At 41.2% G+C, this 22,996-nt stretch overlaps 1 protein-coding gene across 1 annotated transcript in view; it reads right to left on the reverse strand.

The window, feature by feature from the left end:
- LOC148019277 (uncharacterized) overlaps positions 1-22,996 on the reverse strand; it is a 139,692-nt gene that overhangs the window by 61,808 nt on the left and 54,888 nt on the right. The window contains exons 4-6 of the mRNA XM_087660871.1: positions 13,458-13,528; positions 11,217-11,340; positions 2,776-2,856 (exon numbers count right to left, since the gene is read on the reverse strand). Coding sequence (XP_087516997.1) covers positions 2,776-2,856; positions 11,217-11,340; positions 13,458-13,528 — 276 coding nt within the window. The remainder of the gene's footprint in view (positions 1-2,775; positions 2,857-11,216; positions 11,341-13,457; positions 13,529-22,996) is intronic.

The following is a 22,996-nucleotide window of genomic DNA, read 5'->3' on the forward strand; positions in this document are numbered from 1 at the left end:
TTTGATCCTTCTCCACTTCTTCAAGTCGAGCAAGTTTCTTTTATTGTGTTGCTTGAGTATCTCCAATGTGATGGCTTTTTTCCCATTCAAATCACTTAGCATCAAGTTTTAGCTCTCTCTATTGAAAGAGAAGTACTTTGATGAGAGAAAACTAAGTAGGCTTGGTGCAATGTCACCACATTCTTGTGATGTCATATCATAGTCTTTAGCAAAGTATCCATGAATCTCAACCTCATCACTTGATAATCCATTTGACAATTCTTCATCCGTGTTGAGGTCCTCAATGTCAAGATCGCTCTTTGTAGTCCATACCCATTGACTATACAAGCATATATCCCGAAATAATCATGACAATGGCACAATGCATCTATTGAAAACATGAGAAAAAGAGAGAGAGAAATGTATGTTGATGTGGAAGCCATAGCTGCTGAATTGTGATGACCTCCACCTTAATAGATTGGTGTGGCTCGAATGAAGTATAAGGACCTCAGAGCTTCAATCCAAACATTCACTCAACACAGCTTGTGTACATAATTTTTTTACTAGTAATACCAAAAGCATTTTTAGCGAAAACAGTTTCAACCAACCTTTGGAATTCTGGTTGGTCAAATTTACATTCACTGATTGGGTTTACATTGTATGCTGGGTTTACTTTTGGTATAAGGCTATCCACGACTAGAATCTCAGGACTCCATGCTGCTCCATTTAATGTGGATGTGGACCCCACAGAAATTCCAAGTGCCACTTGATGAGTTTGCTAGGACCCATGCAACACATGGGGATAGAAAACCAGCAACCAACCTACTTTTGGACCAGCGGGGTTCAAAGCAGCCTTGTAAGGGACTTTCATATTAAAAAAATATGTAACACAGGGAAGTCTATTACAAGGCTTGAATGAATAACCAACCATGAGTCCTATAATGCCAAACCATGTGTGTTTGGAAAAGGAAGAAAGTGCCAAAATCCCATGTCCTGAGAAAAGTATCTCTCCTCATAGCCTCCGAACTACCCTATATCCTCTCCCATCTGCCATGAAGAGGGTGTACAATCTCTGTCCAAATCCTAGAGAGAGTGTCTATAGTAGATATGTCCAAAAAATCAACAGCATGGTTACATTTCACTTTCCATATGTACCAAACAATGATGCTAGCTATCAGCTCCCATCAGTCACAATGCCCCTATGTCCACACAATCTGTGAGTACTCTGGCATGACAAACCTGCTTACAAGCTCCCCCAGGACAAGATTTGTACATTAGTGAAAGCTTGTCTAAGTTTAGGAATCAATATGGAGATACACATGAACTGGTTGGGCACATCTACCAGTTCCTAAGGGAGAAACTCACTTTCATATGGTTTGCTGCATGAGATAATCATGGATCAATTTTTAGCCTGTACCAATTCAGGCAGTGCACCCTATGAATCAGCATCTCTCATTTGGTTGGTTGTCCTTGATAAGCTAGAAAATAATGAGTAAACATTTCACTTGCTTATGCATGTAGCTAACAAAGGAGGACATCTATAAGGTAGAGGCTTGTTTGATATATGGTGCCTTGTACTTGAATATACTTGACTCGGTCCTTTTATGGTAACTTTGTGAAAAGCAACTAAGTACATAAAAAATACAATGGTTGTGTGAACGACCATTCTCCAGGCTTATGGGGGAATCATAAGTACTGTCTATTGAAAGGTTTTCAGGAGAGTATGAAGACAAAGACACTACCTAAGGGATTTATTCATCTCCTTCCAAAGGGTAGTGAAGAAAGATTAGGAGATCACCCCGTGGAGATGTATCACTCTGTTAGGAATTGCTTGCAAGATCCTAGCAAAGGTGATTAATCTCAAACTCTCTCTGATGATGTTAATGTTCATCTGACTAAGACTAGTTCTGTTGTAAAGCATAGTATTTTGGACAATATTTCCACCTTTTTGGAAACTACAACCATAGTCAGAGCTAGAAGGCAGAACCATATAAAAGAAAAATAGAAATCTCTTAATGGTACAAGAGAATGGCAGACTGACCTTCAACAAGGAGGAAGGACAATAACCTTTCCTTGGACGTGGATGAGAATTGTGGTCTAAGAGGGAAGAGATCGATTCACAATTGGCACCTATGGGATTTGGGAGGGCTGAGCCTAGAACGGTGACTTTCAGTAGCTAATCTCATTGATCTCAAAGTTGCCAGTGAACTTTTCTTGTACAAGACTATGGCTGGCAGAGATATCTTCATGCAATGTGATGAAAAGTAAAGGACCACTAGGAGCATGCAAGGGGTCCTCTTTCCTATGGCTGACTGCTTATGGTGAGTTGCCTGTGGGCACTTGGTTGATGCAGTATAATGGGAGATAGCAGAGTTGCTCTTCTTGGAGATCCCAACACATTGTCTTTGGCCATGTGACGAGGCACAATTGGAGCTTGTGGGATTCTTGGTCATGCCAGCTGAGCCTGACTTTCCCCTTGAACAACCCAACAGGCCTTGTATTGGCTGGATGTAGCTCCAGCTATATTGCTCAGAGACTCTGTTTATGCTCCAGCCATGCTGTTGAGCCTTTGAATATTAAAGCTACTGTTAACAAAATGGGTAAAATGACTTTATGTGTTCATGCATAATGTTTGTGTAATCCACCAATAAGGATATGCAAATCAGTAGAAACCACAGCAATCACTTGACTATATTTCAATCCTGAGAAAGAGAGAGTCCCTAATGCCATAAATTATAATGATAGAAAGAAGGCTCGAATATGTCCAGAATTTCACTCTTTACGTGTGATACCTACCCTTTCAGTTATATGTAGGTCATCGAACACTTTAATTAACCCAGATTGTCTTTCTGCTTTATGCTTAATTCTTTGTTTTTCCTACAACACAAAACAAAGTAAAATAGTGGTACTAGCTGCAAAGCATCATTTTCCTACAACACAAAACAAAGTAAAATATTGGTACTAGCTGCAAAGCATCATTTTTTCGCACAAAAAGACACTTTATTAAAACACCAGCAAAGAAATCCAGTACGTCGAAAGTACATGAAGCCCTAAAAAGAGACCCAATAAGCACAAACAAGGAGAAATGATCCCCTAGGTTGATCGCTCAATAGAGAATGTATAATATAATTAGTATGAAAAAAACAATTACGAATCTAGATTGTCAACCCATGCACGGCAATTCATCTACAAGGAGGCGCCTAGGTTTTGACTCCCAGATAGACAAAAAAATATCTCGCCTACTCCCAAATTGCCCTAGATTATCTCCTATTTGCATCTAAGGACTGAATAATCTCCATCCACATTCCAAAACATGTCTCATATTCTGAAATACATTGATGCTCAATGTCCATAGCAATAACCTCCTATTTGTGACAAGATCGAGTAAGTAAATACTAAACTATTGTCATGTAATGCAATAAGCACTGCTCATCAGCTATAGAGGCATGGGAAAGGCTTCTATTAGGTCCAAATCTAGAGCCTCTAGCCAATTAGTTAGCATATCAATGAACCACATTTCCCATCCCATAGCATCGATGATTTGAGGTTACTACTTCACCATTGGACTGCATAGCATATATAGATTTCCTGCCACAAATTTTGGCAAATACATTCAGGCTGTTTCACGAGTTCCTTGCTTGTCACTTGGAGCTCTTTTACTTCTTGGCCATGGACCAGATTTAAAACCCTATGGACAATGTGGAGAACATGAGACCATGCAATTTGAGGTGATCCACTTTTCTCAGCCTATTTCTTTTATCATGGTTCAATTAGTAACATTAAAATTTCTATACTCTCTGTGTTCTTGTAATCTTCCAAAGAAGAGCCTTTGCTTCAATGGCAAGGGGGTGATCCTACTAGGGAGCTCAACACCCAAAAGAAGGGGACAGAAGGTGTATTGAGATACCGTTTGAGAAAACCTTCCAAACAACTACAAGAAATTTCCAAACACTTGCACTGAAAATCAGACATGCAATTTTTGAGAAAGACAAAGAAAGCTGAGTTTCTGGGAAATACAAAGTAGATATGGCACTGTCTAGTTTGCATGTAAGCATCTTAGAAAATGGGTGTTTCACCAATTTTTCCAACAGGACGACAATTGTAGGTGTGTCAGATGCAGTACAGGCCTGCATTGTCAAAAAGGCAACAATCTACTGTCCACATAGGAGAAAATCAACAGGATGGCCGAGTGGAATTGCAAATATAAGCTATCTAGGGCATTTAAGGAAGTCAGCAACTGCAGGTGAAATCACCAGGCACCAGTGGACATCTTGATGATGATGAGGCAACAGTCACATGGGCTAGACAGCCCACACATGGAAGTCCCAAACTAGGTAACATACAAGTTAGGACCCCCATCAATGTCCGAGCTCACACAGGACTGCTCATCGTAATGAGGGCCTTACAACTACGAGCACCATAGATCATTGATAGCACCTTATGGGGGTGGAGCAATGAGCATATTTAATAGAAATGAAGTTTTTATTCTTTCTTGGAATGAAAGTAAGATTCTTAAAGGTAAAGTAACAAGGTTATTTTCTCCAACTATTGATTATCCTTTGGGTCTTGGAGTCTCTTCTAAACAAAGGTTCAATTTGCCATTTGTACAGTTTAAGAAAAAGACTAGGAAGAGTTTAAACTTATCAATAGGCTTAGCTATTAGATTGGTGTGCCTGTGGAATTGGCCTCAACACCAATGGTGGCATTTGCTGCTTTTGTGCTTCTCTTTTAATAGTCAAAATGGAAAATGTTAGAAATTCTATACGAAAAGGTTATGCTGTGCTTTGGAAGAAACAAGTAATGATGTTCCTAAAGGATAAGCTAGGGAGGGATTGGAAGACCTATTGCAAAAGGCAACTATACTATGTTTATGGGACACAAAATTTCTCTAGGACCATACACTGTTTAATGAAATTTTTGGTAATTTACACGTTTTGGGGCTATTTTAAAGAGCTAATCAGTCTATAATGTATTTTTAGCTCAACATGGTGTCTAGCTTGCACTCCCCCCCCCCTTCTTCCACGCCACTTCTTTTGTGTCAAGTTGTTGCACACTAAACACCAACTTCTACCACTAGGTGCTCCCTTCCATTCAAGCCACCCTCCTATTCCCTCACATCTTTCCACTTGCTGAAAACCCACAATAGAGTCCTTCTATCCAAATATGGAAGTGTCTTCAACCTCCTCCACTCCACCCTAGCAGCCTTTGTCCGGTTCCTTGCCCAGTTCCTTGCCCAAGCCTTCATCCCATTCCTCGCCCAAGCCAACTCTATCTTCTCTCTTCTTGCACAGCCCCCCCAAGGGTGAAAATCACCAAACTAGAGAAGAAGCACCAATACCAAAGGCGCATGGAGAGATGCTCACAAGATTGTAGTCGGTCCACGACCACCACCATGGGGCTCCAATGCAACCCCCCACATGTCTAATGTTGATGCCTTCCTTCCAATCCACTTTGCTACAGACACAAAGCTCACCCTTAGAGAAAAAGTGACAACCCTCAAGGTGTCAGAGTATTAGAAGCGCTCTTTGATGTGTAGTTCTTTGCCTAGGTCCCCATGGGACTGTGATGAGATATCTTGGATACCATGTGGGGATCGACATAACTTCAATAGTTGCCACCTCTTCTTCTAAGCATCAAATAGAAGCCTCTTTATCGGAAATCTATAAGGATTTCGTTATCAAGGAGAGTAGTGATCGCCAACCAAGTTTTTCTCGCAACCATGCAGCACATCACTTCATGTTGGCAAGTCATGCATTGGCCAGATGAACATGGGATCCCAGCCAGAGTGAAGGTGGCTCGGGATACATGATACAACCCAAATTTAGAGGAGGATTGGGGATCGTAGACCCAAACAACAAAAACAGGGCCTTTATTTGCTAAGCTCATTGTCAAGGATGTTCTTTCAAGCGAGGAGCCTTGGAAGAAATTCTACTAGGGAGGATTCAATCTATTTATCAACACGAGAACCATGGCAGCCCAACATTCACTAAATCTTTCAAGAGATCGAGACAAGAGACTTAGGGAAGAGTTGGGGTTAGATTTGCAGTTGCTATCATAAAAGCATGGAGATTTGTTTCATCTAACCTCCACCAACTACCACCAATTATAGTAAAGAGAAAAGGAGGCATCCTCTTCTCATCATTCATTATTTGCGATCAGAGTTATGTCTTTTTGTTGGCTGACTTATCTTGGGGGAGGTTCTCTATATAGGATGCTACCTTAGTGGGAGACTGGTTTGATTTCAAGAGTTACTATAAGAGATTCAAAGGCAAAGACTACAGGGTCTTAGGGGCACTAGAACAATGACTGAGGTCGTGACAAAGGGAGACCTCCTAACTGGAGGGAAGAGTTGAGGTTAGATTTGCAGTTGCTATCATAAAAGCATGGAGATTTGTTTCATCTAACCTCCACCAACTACCACCAATTATAGTAAAGAGAAAAGGAGGCATCCTCTTCTCATCATTCATTATTTGCGATCAGAGTTATGTCTTTTTGTTGGCTGACTTATCTTGGGGGAGGTTCTCTATATAGGATGCTACCTTAGTGGGAGACTGGTTTGATTTCAAGAGTTACTATAAGAGATTCAAAGGCAAAGACTACAGGGTCTTAGGGGCACTAGAACAATGACTGAGGTCGTGACAAAGGGAGACCTCCTAACTGGAGGACAGATACTGACAATTCTCAAACCTAGATTGATCTTTTCTCCTAGAAGGGAGACCTCCTTGCAATCATTGCGAGTAGCAAAGATAGGTTATTCACTTTTATGATGGAGAAGGATGGCTACCTCCAACGAGAGGACTTTGACAAAACAGAGTTCACAAGAGGTTCTAGATAGAGGATTAGAGTAGAGGCACACTATGATAGGAAGTGGTACATCGCCTAACCACATATCTATTAGATGGACCAAGACACCAAGCTTACCAAAGGAGACCCCTTCAAAGATTATGGTGGGATCCAAGAGTCAGTGTGGAGAGGTCCATTCCTCAACAGGCCATGCAAAGTGGCCTTCTTTGGCTACACTACCATGCTAGAGAGGAGGATTCAGATAAGAAAGATCAACATACAGCTAGCAGCCATCTCCCATTGGCATAGGCAAGGTATCTTAAATCATTTCCTATCAGCCTTCTGGAGCAGGCTAGATGACAGCTTTAGGCCTAGGAAGATATCCCTCTTCCTATGGTTATTAGCTCATAGGAGCTAAGGAACTGGTACTTGACTTGGATATGGCAAGAAGTGGCATGTGAGAGATGTGGTGAGCCAAAGGAGTCACAGAGATACTACCTGTGGGATTGTCCCAAAGCCCAAGAGGTATGGAGGAGAGCCCTTAGGGTGACTTTTCCCAAACCAATGTATTTGTGATGTATTTAGCTACCCTTTACAAGGTTCTTTGTACCTTATATTTACCTCAGGGGGGATTTCACCAATGTTATTCATAGGTTCTTTGCAAAGAAATAGTGGTTTTACCAAAAAAAAGTGCGCCCTTAGTTCCTGCCCCATGACGCCAACCTTAGGGCTTCCTGTAGCATCATGTGTCCCTCCCAGGGGTCCCGGTCCCTGCCTAGCACACATGAGTTTACATCCAGCAGCACACCCCTGTTTTGGGGCTACAGTCCTGTGCATGGCCCCTTTGCTGCTGTCTGCAGTCTCAGTCAGATCTGGATTCTGTGCAGCTATGCAAGGCTTCCTGATTTTGGCTGCTTTTGTCTCATCTCCTCCTCTGGATCCTCTTTGGATCCTCTTTGGTTCCACTTTGTTTGTTGCTTCCATACTGCTCTGTGTGTGTATGTGTGGGTGTTTGAGTTTTACATGTCTTCATCAATCTGGTTTATGAGTTCTCTACCTTTCTATCTTGGTTTTTGATCTTCAATTGTATGGCCAAAGAGAAATATAATCGAATTCTTCCAAAAGACATCATGTTTTCCCAGGTGTGGATCATAAAGGATTACTGGGACAGCAAGATTCTCGTGAAGTAAAATTTAACTTCTATGCTTTACATGACAAATTTCTTGAGAGCAAAAATAACTGGAGTGATCCATGCCATCTTGTAATTACAAAAGTAAGAGCATTTCCTTGCATAGCTCCTACAATGTGTTTTTGGTATTCTTTGGGATACAAATAAGGAGAATTTCCTGCTATTTCAATTGAGACTGACAATATTCAGACTGTGGGAGGGAGATATTTTAGATGGAAATGGGAGCTGTTTGTGAGGGCTTCCAATACAAAAAGGCTATCTAAGAAAAATCTTCAGCCAACTAATAAGCAGGGTAGTCAAAACATTCAAATTGACAAACTTTTCCCTTTCCTTTGCTCTATACAGAAGCAATAGAAGATTGTGTTCTTAGTCTTTGATTTCTTTTTGTCCTATCAGAGACTCAGTCGTTGTTTCTTGGAGCATATGATCAAGTTTTGTGTGACAGACTAAGGCTGCAGCCATATAGGTTAGTAGTTGGTGCCACCCTCTCTATGTGCTTGTATGCCTTTGTGCTATGTCATGTGTGCAGGTTAAATCTATATGGGCATTTCATTGGTAAGACAGCAATCTGCTATCTACTATATGCCATGACCACATGCACTAACCATTGGAAGCTTGGGATCATCTTGCCCAATGGTCTACTCCATTCCCAAGTAGGGTCGAATGGGACTACTAGTTAGAGAAATAGGCATGCGCACCTCAGTTGCCATGGAACCCAAAATGGAGCTTGACACATGGTGACAAAAGGAGGAACATGACAATGACGGCGAGGATGAAGATGGCATTGGCCAGCCTTATCTCTTTCTGCTGTATCTTTCAGCTACCCAAAAGTTTATGTCAACATTAAGGAGTTAGCTTTTCTTATAGTCTGCCCTACCAATGCCCACTCAATTCAACTTTCCTTGCACATGCATCTCACTTGGAGCAATATTATTATATTTCTACAAGCTCCCCTATTCTCATGTTGATGCTACTCCACTTGATTTTTAAATATCACCATTTTTAATCCTTTTTTTTTACCCTTCCCTTTTGCACTCTTCATTATGGCCTTTTCCATTTTCTCTTCCCTTGCATCTACTATCCAAAATGTCGTTTGAGCCAATCTCCTCTGCTATACAATTGATAACTCTTCAACTTCCACCTTGGTGGCTTCAGCCTTCACTAGATATGCCAGTTTCTAGATGATGAGCTAAATTCCTAGAACAAATGCACATCTGAGCATCCTTCCAGCAGGTTCTAGGCACTACAGCCAGCAAAGAAAGAAATATCAGTTTGAATCCTATGACTTTTTGCTGAGCACACACGCTTCATGCCACGTAGTAAATGGGTTTTAGGTCATGCAGTATTACCTTCATCAAACGTAAATGTGCATACCTGCTAGCCTAAGTCGCGATATCACCTCTTTTAACTCAATCCTAGACATGAATATAAGGAATTGTCTACTTAGTTTTGACACACTAGCCCCTACTCACATGCATCATATCAAATTGTCCTCACTTTACCCAACTTGTTTTCATCATGTCTAGTTATGCTTAATGATCCACATGGATGGCACTTGGTCTTTCTTACAAGAACTGACAGCTGCCACAAGTTTTGGCCCTCAGATGACTAATGTCATAAATATTGTCAGTCAGGATGGGGCAAGGATGTTCTCTCATCCCCTTTTTGTTTGCTTCAGTTACTCATCCCACATTGAGTCTACTGGACAATCTTGCCTTGAATGAAGAAATTTTGGGTCTCACCCTTCCTAGTGGTACAAAGTTGATCAAACAACAATTGGATAATGACTTTTTTATGTTTCTTCTGAATAAGAAAAATAATCAGAGAGTGCTATGGATGATTGGACTTTGTTTTGGCACTGGGATTGCATATCAATACTTAAAACTCACTTCTTATAACCTGCATGGAAAGAGACCCACTTAAGGAAAATAGCCGCCGGCCACCTCCAGCGAAGGGACTTTGACCAAACAATGTTCACTGGATGCTCCAGACAGAGGATCAGAGTAGTGGTACACTGTGAGCAGAAGTTGTATATTGACCTAGACCTAGCCACCTACCTGTTAGATGGATGGAGATATTGGGCTTACCAGAGGAGGCCCCTTCAGATATTACAGTTGAATCTAGGAGAGTGAGCTCAAAGGGATCCATTCCTTGATAGGCATGACATGGCCTTCTTTGACTACACTACTAGGCTGAGGAGAAGGATTCAGATGAGCAGAATTAGAGCACAGCCAACAGCCACCTCCTATTGGCACAGAGAGGACTCAGGACATCTTAGATCAGTTCTTATCAGATTTCTGGAGGCGGCTGGCTATATGACAGATTTAGACCCAGGAAGATATCCCTCTTCCTATAGCTTCTAGCTCAAAGGAGCCTAGTGGTTGGCACTTGGCTTGGATACGGTAGTTAGGGACCCCGTTGCATGTGCAATTTGCAATGAACCAGGAGAGACACAAAGACACTGCCTAAGGGACTGCCACAGAGCTCAATGAGGGTATGGAGGACAGCCCTCAAGATGATATTGCACGGTGCAATAGAGACCATGGTGGTGAACTAGGGAGCTGTGCTTGGGTCGCAGGTAAAGACCCAGCATGTGGCTATGAGGATGTTCAAGGGAGCCTTTCTGAGCAAGATCCCCACTCCACATGCATGGCAGCTTTGAGCAATGAAGAGGAGCCTTCTTGCGGACCTTGGACTCCAGCACTTTTTATCACACTGCCCTTTAGATTGCTTGGCATTACAGCCCACCAGATTGTGGTTTTTCTCCAAGATGTTATTAATAGAATCCTCTTTTCTCGAAAAAAGAAGATGTGGTTGACTTGGGAGGGCAGGACAAGATTGTCCCCTAAAGAGATTATTAAACCACATCTAGGTTATTGAAGAAACAAGGAAACCATTCTAGTCAGGCTAGGGTGCCTTGAGAGCACATCACTACTCCAAAGGGTAAAGGTGGGCTCTCTCTTTTGGATGCCAAGAAATACATCATGGCTCTTCGACCACCTCTCTTACATGAAACAACACCCTTGGGCAAATATTGCAAAAGCATTTATTGAGGAGGAAGGGATTTCCCATGGAATACAAGGATTCAAGCCTCTTGGTGGCATATTCTAAATTCTACTTGAAGAATTATAACCTATGTCATTCTTATTATGTATTGTCTTTACACATCTAGATTTATATCTGCCATTATTAACTAGGACAAGGATTTGCAAGCAATAAAAGAAACAATGCATCGTAAAAAAGATACCTAAGGTGCAAGTTCTACCAAGAAATTTTCCAAATCCAACTTTTTCTTTGTATGACTTCGTAAAGTTTCTAGCTTCTCTTGTAATTTGTTTTCACAAAGATGTAAGTTGCACTCTTCTTCCTTTTGGATTTCCCCACAAAACCTGCATAGAGAACATTGCAAAAATGAGATGACTAATATTATGAAAGTGAGATAATGAAAAGTATAGAAAGGAATAACTAGATGTATGTAAGAAGGACTTAGAATGCATATATTTGAAAATCTAAAAAGTGAGGCCGCATCACAATTAACCCCTTCCTCCCTTCCATCTTGATTGTGCTAATTTGCCACTCCCCCTCTCTGTAGTGGTCTTTCTTGTGTTCTTCTCAAGTCCATTCCAGGTTTGAGTTATATTCCAAGCACGAGCAATGGAAACCATTGTTCTAACACTAACGCGATCTTCTATTGCACCCAAGTTGTATCACAGAGGAACAACTTCTATCAGTACATCTAATTGTGGGACATTGTCTCTCTTGTGCTCAACTTTGTCACAGATTCTAATCTCCTCTCCTTATTCTCACATAACAGGAGCAACAAAGAGTGGTTTTGGCTCATACAATTCTGTATAAACCTGCCATTGGGCTTGGCTAAGATGAAAGCACTGAATTCTCAGTTGTACTGAAAGTGGCTTATCCTCCCCTACTTGAGCACAGGAGTTCAAAATGCTCTTTAGAAGAGCACCGACTCTGATTACATGTGAGGCTTTGTAGAGAAAACACAAAGTGTATGAAGTGTATGAGCAAAACTAACACAATGAACTCAGACAAAACACTTTCCAACAGCTACTGTCTCTCATGGGAGAAGGTTGATGGAGAGTGTTGGAGAGGGTCATCCTCTCAAATGGATGCCAAGCACAGAAAACCACCCAAGCTTGATGCTGAGATCTGATATAGACCAATTTAGCAGCAGTCAGACGAAGGGGCCTATAACACACAGTAGTTCTTGAAAGGATGAGGGAAGATTCAAAAATGTGAAGTGGCTAGACGACAGCAGAAAAGCAGGCTGAGAAGCAAGGATGTTGTCTGGAATGGCAAATGTAGTCTATCTCAGAATGGGCAGCAGCTTATGGATGCAGGGGACAAGGAAAGACACCAAACATAGCAAAGAGAAAGGCTGGTGATGGTCAGGAACTGAAGATGATGGCAGTGCTAGACCAAAATGTGGCAAGGATGGGCAGGGCAGCAGCTCTAAGTAATGCAATGATGCTGAAAGAAGATGATGTTTTGGTGATGACATATTAATGCGGCAATGACATCGATGACTGCCACTGATGTGGGAGAATAAGAGATAAAAGTGCAAAAGACCAATTATTCCCTTTTATAAAACTTTCAGAGCTAGTTGTCCTACCAAGGCTCTACATTCTTGTTTTCAATCAAATAAGTCTTTTTTGGAATGTTTTAAACCAGAAACACATTACTAATTTGTGGCAATTGGTAGGTGGTTTAACACTATCAGCACCATCCTCACTTAAATACAAATTATGGGTTTCACCAATAAAACAACACACAATTTTGGCTCTCTGAAGCTGCTTTTTTAAAAATGCATTAAACAGGCTTTCTCACAAAGCCATTCCTTGGCTTTTCTACACACAAGAACCCAAAATACAAGAGATTATCCAATCATGCTGATGGTTATTCATGTCTTATCTTCTTCATGCTTGAAGCACCAAGGAGATTGCTCAACCTATGGCACATGTTTGATGGTTAGTAGTTTTATTTCAGATGCATTCTTAGGAAAGGTATAAATCATCAAATCCCTTGCCACACACCAAAGAAGTGGCCCATCAGAGTGCTCAATCTATTGGCCTTGAAGTGGGCAAGTCTATGACACCCTGAAGGATGATTGCAAAGCACAGTCGATGGGTACATAGTCTGAAGCTATTTAATGCACACTGTCTATTGTCTTACAGGTCTTGTGGTGCATTTGAATCTGTTCTGCTGCTTTTGCAATTCACAAAGGGCCGGAAAGAAAAGCAACCAAGAATAGCAAGGGTTATTAGCCATGTGGTTAAACGATTCCTGCATCATAGAGCAATATTTTGTGATTCTATCAAGATGCAAATATCAATGCTTTGATAGTTTCCTAATCATCAGCAATCCAGATTTTTCTTTTCAGTTCACAACAATACACAAAAATTACTAATTTAACTTATCAATATCAAAAACGACCTTCCTTAAACAATGTGAAAAAAATGAGCTGCTGTAGTACAAAAAGGCTTACGGTGAGATTTTCTGGATCTTTGTTTCTACTTCTTCCATTTTTCTTTCTCTCATGTCCACATCCAAAGCCCCCTGATATTATAAGCATCATCTTAAGCCAGGTGAAAGGTTAAAGAAAGTTTGCCTCAGCTAGAAAATAGATACTGATCTTGTACAGCTCCTTGCCATGCCCATGCAGACTTGTTAATGGTACATATTCATGATTTACATTGTCTAATTCTTTTGTTGGTTTGTTTTCATTGCTCCATATTGGAGCACTAACCCACCTTTCACAAGTTTCAAAGTCCAAGTTTTGATCAGTTCTAACCAACCTACACACAGGCTTCAGCTCACAAGGAAATCCTAAGGATCACAACATACCTTCAAGCTCAACAAAACATTATATGAAGCAGTTCAATCTTTTCTTGGTGCAAGCAAAGCACTTAAGCATGTTATAGACACACACAAGCCAAAATACTAGTGGTTCACGCTGAATGTCGTGCACTCACTCAACAAGAGGAAGCTTTGGTTTTCTACTGCAGGCTAAACATCACATTGGTTAGATGTTTCCAATCAATAGCATAATATGAATTTGAAGAAGATTTCTAGACGACAAAACGTGGAGGGCTTTCCACAGAAAAACAAGACTTTATTTTTTGAACCAGTCAGAACTCACCCCTAGACCCATCTATACTTCTTGCTGGGAAAGAACTCGACACTCGGATGGATCGGGATTATGAATAAGTAGACAAAAATTGCAGCTGAACAAAGCCGATAAAGAACTGACGACGATGTTAATCCGACAAGACGTCCTCCGAAACTATTGCTACTTTCAGAGTAGCTGATAGTTCTGCCTGCTATTTTTAAAAAAGGGAATGACACGACACTATGATCGTAATAGAGTGGTTATGTTTCTTTTGTTGTTGCAAAATACCATGGCTTGTGAAGGAAGTGATTTGGCAATCTACCGGCCTTAAGCCAAGAAGAGCAAGTGCCACTATTGCAAGAAGCCAGGTCACTACATCACAGAATGTAGGAAGCGCATAGGTCAGGGATGTCTATTTCTAACACACCTTCTACTACTACAATGTCCGCATCTTTTATCGCAAACCATGACTATTGTTTCTACACTTACAGTTATGACTCTTCTTGGGCTGATAGAGCATTTAGCTCTATTGAGAATGCCAACACTTAGTTCTTTGACAGTGGTGCCTCTAGACATATTACATCCTACAAAGATTTGTTTTCTTCTATTATTGCAACTCCTATTGGCAAGTTTGTGCAATGTGCCAACAATACATCTTACCCTGTTAGAGGTATTGGGGAGATTGTGTTGATAGCCATTGATGACTCTATTCTCCATTTGTAGAATGCATTATTTATGCCAGGTATAAAGAAGAATTTATTGTCTATTTCTTATTTGGGTAGTCTGCAAGTCACATTTGATGATAACAAATATATGGTCAAAGATAAAGAACTCGTGGCTTTTGTTTTGACTAGCACTTTATATCATGGACTATATGAGTTAGATGCTTATTCACTTGATCAGTCAGTCTATCTAGCATCTACTCTTTCTTCTACTATGTCACAAGCACAATTATGGCATGCTTGCATGGGGCATGCTAACTATGGCAGCTTGATACTAATTTAACATACACAAATGCTTAATGGCTTACCGCTCTTGGAGAGACCTCCCGAGCATATATGTGAGGGATGCATCTTAGGAAAAATGCCTTGTTTTTTGTTTCCTCGTGATATTACTTTTAAAGCGACAGCCAAATTACAGATTATGCATTCGAATGTATGTGGCTCTATGTAGACAAAGTCATTGGGTAGTTATCCCTTGCTCGTTTTGATACATATCAAGTTCCCAATGATGTATATTTGAAGGGTTGCTGCCCATTTTCTTTTGGTGATATAGCTGGAGCTTCAACAAGTGAACTTAATGTTCAGCTAACTGCTCCATTGAGTAATGCAGAAAATCAGCCTATGGCTGATCTGAATATTCAACAAGATGCTGAATTTGAAGTTCAACAGCTTGTACACAGTCAGGAAGCTAGACAGAAGCCTAGATGATACTCCCAGACTATGAAAGATAGTCATTTGGATGCTCCTATTGCTGGTCGTACTAGAAGACAAGCTCGTCTGCATGATGGTGCACATACAATGGAGTAAATTTACAAGCCCGCGACCCAAGGAAATCACAGGATGTCAAAGGCAAAAAAGTTATGTTGCACGGGTACTTGGTGGTATTTGGTGCCAGTTGTGTCAAAAGACGATGTACTAGCGAGACAATAGGGTTTGCGGGGAGGAACATGGAGTGAACTCGGTAAACACTGAGAAGAGAAGGAAAGAGAGAAGAAACACTGATGAATGGAATGATGAAGATCTGAATCAGGGAGTGAATGTGATACAAGGGAACAAGGGTGTGAAGGATTGAGTGGTGGGTGGGGACCCCCTTTGAAACTGGAGAAATAGGAGCCCCCTCCAAGTCACAGTCAATATAGATGCCCCCTCGAAGGGCAAAGAAAGATCATCCCCCTTTGAGGTAGATAGGGAATTTAAAAACTCATGAATCACGAACTCCGAAACGTCTGAGGATGAAGGAAGTGCCGCCAGTCATGCCAAAGAAATCTGGGGTGGTGAAGAACTCCCAGAGGTGGCCTCTCGAACCTGAGTAGGCGAGGGTGAAGGATGGGGCTCAAACTGAGCAATGAGTGGGCAACAGTCGTTGCTTCTCAACAATATGGTACCCTGCTGTCGAGTTGTAGAGAATAGCTGCCAGCAAATTGGCTGAGCCGCCAACAGTAGGGACAAGCTGCTAGTAGTCTAGCTAAGTCATCAACAGCAAAGAATAGCTGCCAGCAGCCTAGCTAAGCTGCCAGCAGTAGGGAGGAGCCGCCAGCAGCAAAGAATAGCCGCCAATAGTCTGGCTGAGCCGCCGGGTTGCAAAGAACAGCCACCAGCAGAGCAGGGAGGAGCCGCCAATAGTCTAGCTGAGCTGCCAATAGCAAAGAACAGCCGCCAACAGTCTAGCTGAGCCGCCATCAGCAAGGAGGAGCCACCAATAGTCTGGTTGAGCCACCAGCAACAAAGAACAGCCGCCAGCAGTCTGTTGGTTGAGCCGCCAGTATAGCACGAAGGAGCCGCCAACAGCATAGAACAGTGGCTAGTAATTTGGCTGAGCCACCAGCAGTCTACTGACTGAGCCGCCAGTAGTTTGGCTAAGCGGCCAGCAATCTAGGAGGAGCCGCCAGCTGATTGGGAGGTGGAGGTGACAGCAACAACCTTGAATGCAGGCTGGAAAACAGCAAACGTAGGAGGGAGCAGCCGCCAATTAGGATGTTGATGCAACAAAAGAAGAAGAAGAGAAGTGGATGCCGAACCCACCACCGGTCTTTGCCTTTACTGGAGTGGAGGATCTTTGCTACTGTTTAAGCAAATCTAACTCTGATACCATGTCAAAAGACAACGTACCAGGGAGATAGTAGGGTTTACAGGGAGAAACATGGAGTGAACTCGGTAAACACTGAGAAAAGAAGAGAAGAGATAAGAAACTCTGATGAATGGAATGCTGAAGATTTGAATCCTGGAGTGAATGTGATACAAGGGAACAAGGGCAGTATAAATAGATAAGAGACTGTCTAGGGTGGCATCTGAAGGGAGAGCGTCAACTGTCTAGGGTGGCGCCACACTGTGGCCGCCCAGTCCCTTTTTGGGGTTGTCCACTGTGAAACCCTAAACGCAAAACGCAGAACGCAAACTGCATGTGAAGGGTTTCTCAACAAGTTATTGGTCTAGGTCATTTATTTGGCCATAAGTGTCAGTTGGTGACACTGGAGAAGTGGTGTTTAATGGTACTTAATGCAAATCTGATGATCAAAGATAGCACAGAGACACCCAGGAATGGAAGTTGCCTAGCCAATTTAATTATTGGCCGGCCAAACTATTTTTCACGACATCGAAATAATTATTAGATTAATTTTCAGTATTTAAAGATTGAAAATTAATATTTAATTATGGATAATGCTGAAAAAACCATTTGGAAAGGCTACCACTTATCAAAAATGCCCATGCAAGACTAAAAAACGTCTTTAGAGGCTGGAGAGAGGCATTTTTTAGTGGATTCAATCTGTAAGAGAGAGGAAGGAGATATTGCTGGCCTGATTTACAGCCATTGGAGGATCTTCTGCGGCAGCAGCCAGGGGCAAGAGAAGACCAATCAACAACAGGTGACAACATCTACAGGCTGTTGAGACAAGGCAACAACAGTAAATGACTGATTTTCTTCAATTCTTTGCATCCACAAGCTGTTGAGACAGTGCAGCAGCAATAAATGCCAGATTTTCTTCAATTCTTCGCGAAGAAAGTCTGAATTTTCTCTCTCCTCAACATTCTCTCTCATCTCCCAGCTTGTCTACAGCATTGAGATCACCACAAGCTGAGAAATTTCAGATTTCTCTGTTGTAAACCCTAATCTGCAACAGAAATTAGGATTTAGCAGTAGCCTCGGGAAGCGTGCCAAAAATTGGAAGCTCCAAGACATGGATTCAACAGGGCCGAAGCTGTTTTTAGTCAAATTCAGGTGGAGGGACTAGCAAATCAATGAATTTGGGGCATTTTCCATCTCCATCAAAGCAAGTGAAAGCCAATCGACTACTCAAATCAAGGGGGAAATGAGATTGAAGACTTGCTGGTCATTTTGGACAACAACGGGAGTTGGAATACCAAAAGGGATTGGGAGAATCCCATTGTACATCAACTTCTTCTTCAATTAAGTTAAATAAATACCGAAACGGGTGCCAATTTTGGGGCCAACAGGGTGTCCAATGTCCAGGAGTATATGGTAAAGTGTGCATTTCAGTTTTGTGAATTTGTTAATTGATGTAAATAATGCTTAATGAGGTTATTTACCACCCTATCCGAGGAGGAAGGCTGGTTACAATAGCCATATGCCTTTTGGCAACCCCTAGTCCAAAAGAGAAATACCAAATAGCTAGGCTATCTTGCTAAAGGCTTTATTGAGCTAAGCCAGTCCCTGTGGGACATGCCTATATCCTCTCACCAAAAAGAAGGATGGCACTATGCAGTTTTGTGTAGAATATAAAAGCCTCGATAAGGTGACTATTAAGAATAAATATCCCTTACCTAAGATGGATGATCTTAACAATCGACTCTCTGGTGTGAAATACTTGACCAAGGCTGATCTAAGATTTCATTATCATCAAATGTGGTTTTCTGAAAACCACTTTTCAAATATAGTATGCACCCTATCAATTTTTGGTCCTACATTTTGGGCTAACCAGCACTCCGAAAACTTTTCAACAAACGATTAATGATGTTTTGCATGTTTGAAAAAGTGGATAGTTGTCTTCCTCAATGATGTACTCATTTATAATAAGTCATTGGAGAGACATGTCAATCACTATCATCTCTTAAGATGAGAGCACTTTTTTGCGAAGCTATCCAAGTGTGAGTTTTTTCATACGAGGCTTTTGCACCCTCAACATGTCATCTCAATTGATGGCATTAGGATTGACCATGAAAGGGGTAAGAGGAATGCGCCATTGGCCTATTCGTCAATCAATTAGGGAAGTGAAATCATTTTTAAATTTCATTGATTTCTTTTAGATATTCATTAAAGACTATGCTAAAATTGTTGAGCCATTGACCCATTTGCTTAAGGGTATCCAATGCAAAAAGGCCACCAATCGTCTAGACTAGCCATCTCAATCAATGTTTCTCAACATTGAAATATTAGTCAATACTTCACCCATGTTGTAGATTATCAATCCTAAGAAAGCTTTTAGTGACTAAGCCATAGGGCATAATACCAAGATGGCCAACCTATTGCATATGAGAGCCATAAACTCACCAATGCCTAGATACATTCCACCACTCTATGCCCTTAAAACTTTGGTGCCATTATACATATGGCATCCAATTCATTATTTGGACTAACCACATTACTTGCTAGAGTTTCTTTGCAAATCAACCTCATTTACAAGGCTCTAAGGCAAGACGAACAAGGCTTATGTATGAGGTTTATCTTGACATTATTACCATAAGGATACAAACATATAAGGTTGTCGATAACTTAATTCAATCCCTAAGGTAAGTGCTTTATCTTTTACGAAAGCCTCAACTCATTTCTATCTTTCTCTAAAAGGGCATTGCCAATCAGACCCTTGTTTTGGTAGCATCTGGCAATTAGTCCAACATGGAACTAGTAACCCGGAAAGCTTTTGCATCCAAAGCTAGCAAATAAAGAGAAAGATGACAGAAAGCATTTCATTAAAAATGATTTACTCTTTAAACAAGACAAAGTGTGTGCACCTAATGATGAGATTATCCACAAGAAAATGACTGCAAGTGTCACAATGTGCCTAAGTGTGGGACACCCTAGCATATGCCAGCATGCAGGACTTTGGCCTTGGTTACTTGATATCTCTATTGGCTGCACATGATGACTTTTGTTGAGTGTCTTATGTGCATATGCCAGCATGCAAGACTTTGGCCTTGGTTACTTGATATTTCTATTGGCTGCACATGATGACTTTTGTTGAGTGTATTATGTGCATGATACTCATAGTGTCGACTCAATAAAGCCAAATGGCATAAACATGCAGGGGTGTTGCATCCTCTACAGATTTCCAATAAAAAGTAGAGTAGTATCTCCACAGATTTTATAGAGGGATTGTCCTGCACAAATCAACGTTATGATGCAGTCTGGGTTGAGGTGGACCAACTGACTAAAATGGATCGATTTATTTTGAGAAACATGATCGTTAAAATCCACAAGCTGGCTAGTCTTTTTGTCGAGTTTCTTTATAATCCATATAGTTTGCCCAATGAAATAGTTAGTGACAGCCATTCTGAGTTCACAAGCCATATTTGGCAAATGATCTTCCAAAAGCTAGAGGCTCAATTATCTATGTCATCCTCAGAATATCCTGAAACCAATGAGCAAACCAAAAGAACGAATCAGACTATGGAGGATATGTTGCGTGCATGTCTCTCCTGAAGGCAATCTGATTGGGAGTGTCAACTCCCACAAATCGAATTTGCTTATAACAATGTTGAGCATTTGGCTACCAGATATGGCCCATCTACACATATATACGATTATGAGTTGCAACCACCAACTCCCATCAAGCTCAAAGGAGTGAAGTTTTTTACAGATTTATGCATTTTGGAATCTTTAGATGTTTATCTATCCCCTTAAGGTTTATTTGTTGTGGGTACAGCTTGTCTTGCATCTCATGTGTAACTAGGATCCTACATAGATGTTTCACTGGTTTTAGATGAATGCATGTCCTTATGGGTCAATATTCTGGGTCATCATGGGTAGCGGAGGTATATTAGTCTTTCCATTATTATCTGTTTCTAAATCAACATGTAACTCCCATTCCTTTTGCTAGGTTTCTCCCCTTCGGAAGACTTCAGGTTTTCTTTTTGCACAACATGATGCATTGTCCATGGGATTATGGCAGCCCTAGTCACAGTTCTTTCAGTACGACTATGGGCCAGCATTGCCACATCCTTTCTTATCGATTTCATTTCATGACCCAAGTGGAGGCCTCTCATCCTGGGGATGTGAGAGCTGGGTACCCCCATTCTTGGATATTTTAGAAGCTTATTTGCTGGTTGATCACATGCTCTCAATACTCACAAAATGCCAATTATCTCATCACTACGAGCTGGTCCTGCATCGTGGCCACCCACAATCTCATTATCCAAAAGGCATTAACTTCCGGAGTGTCATCATGTTCTATTTCAAGAAACTCTTCCTCTTGCCTCCACTTGAGTTTCAAAAGAAAATAAGAACAATACATCCCCTCTTTCCAGTACGCTACAATGCTAGGGAGGAGGATTCAGATGTGCAGGATCAGGATTGTCCAAACAATCCAACACTGCTTTAGACTTGGGATCACTTCGATATTTTTAGTAGACTTACAGATGGAGGAGATTGGAGGATAGACTTTGGCTCCAGAAGATTTCACTCTTCTTATGGCTGATGAGCGCTTAAGAGTCTGGCAGTAGGCAATCGGTTGGAGTTGGCAAAGCTGCAACCGCTTGTTTCAGATGCAGAGTGGCTAAGGAGACACAAAGACACTGCATTTGGGATTGCCCAAGGGCCTATGAGGTTTGGAGGGGAGCCCTCAAACTGTCAGAATAACAGTGACCTAAGGGAGTAATAGTGGGTCATGAACAAAGGACCTACATATGGGGATGGAGCATATGCACTCCGATGTCAAATCAATAGCAGATCAGAGACTAGCACTTTCTTTCACCTAGAAGTCCCCCCACATGATTTGCTACCATAACTTTCCTGAGTGGTTATTTCATTATCCTTGTACTTGACACCTCTTTTGAGGAGAGAGACAAGGAGATGTCTCCCTTGATTCCTTTATATCATTGTACTCTAGAATATAGGATCTTGAACTTTTTAATGTATCTTATTGATAATTTTACCAAGGTGCTTTTCATAGGGTGCACAACACATATGCCTCTGCAAGTTGTGAATATTTGAGATGCAGCCAAATTCAATAAGGAATTCATTGAGTAGACAGATCTTCACCCTGCTGTGTAAAGGTTTAACATGAAGCACTGCATCCCCTCCTTCCCTTTTTTGGCCCCGATCAGAGGCCACGTGTGTGGACCTAGATGACAGATTGCACTTTGCACATCCATCACATACACACATTCACACTTCTTTGTGTCATATCAGGGCAGATGAGACAATTTGACTCTCATATGCAGCCAAATTCAATAAGGATTTCATTGAGTAGACAGAGCTTCACCCTGCTGTGTAAAGGTTTAACATGAAGCACTGCATCCCCTCCTTCCCTTTTTTGGCCCCGATCAGAGACCACATGTGTGGACCAAGATGACAGATCGCACTTTGCACATCCATCACATACACACATTCACACTTCTTTGTATCATATCAGGGCAGATTAGACAATTAGTGACTGTCTCATAAATGGCCTACATGTTGGATGTCCAGAAGAAGAAGGTGATGGATAATGCAGATGCATCAATGCATATTGTAGGCATGATAATTATCCACACAATGAGGTAGCTAGTCTAGAGATCAGCAGGGAATTAAGCAAACCACTTTTGACATCATACACAGATTATCCATCTTTTTCAACAAGTAGGATGACAGGACCCTTTGAAGTTTCCTCAAAATCACTGTCCTGGCATAAAATGTTACAGGACCTTTTGAAGTTTCTTCAAAATCACTCTGATCCTCAAAGATAACACGACCTTATGAACAACTAAGATGACAGGACCTTTAGAAGTTTCATCAAGTCATGCTTCTTGGCATCAAATATATTTAAGTGCATTTTAACTAATTACTTTTTTCTCTCTTGTACTGTCAGTTACAATTAAGAGGAATTTTAATGGACAAGGTTCTAATGAGAACTCAGAGTTGTAACCTCTTAAAAAATTTACTTGATACTAGCAAGGTTTTAAGGCATAATTGAAAACTTCAATGCTTAATATTGAAATGTCTAGTTAAGCTGAAAGCCATATCTCTAACTCTTGGTGGAC

The sequence above is a fragment of the Lygodium microphyllum genome, chromosome 20 (genome assembly GCF_053477565.2).
Source record: "Lygodium microphyllum isolate KBCC chromosome 20, Lygodium_microphyllum_v1.1.10, whole genome shotgun sequence".
NCBI classification, from domain to species: domain Eukaryota; kingdom Viridiplantae; phylum Streptophyta; class Polypodiopsida; order Schizaeales; family Lygodiaceae; genus Lygodium; species Lygodium microphyllum.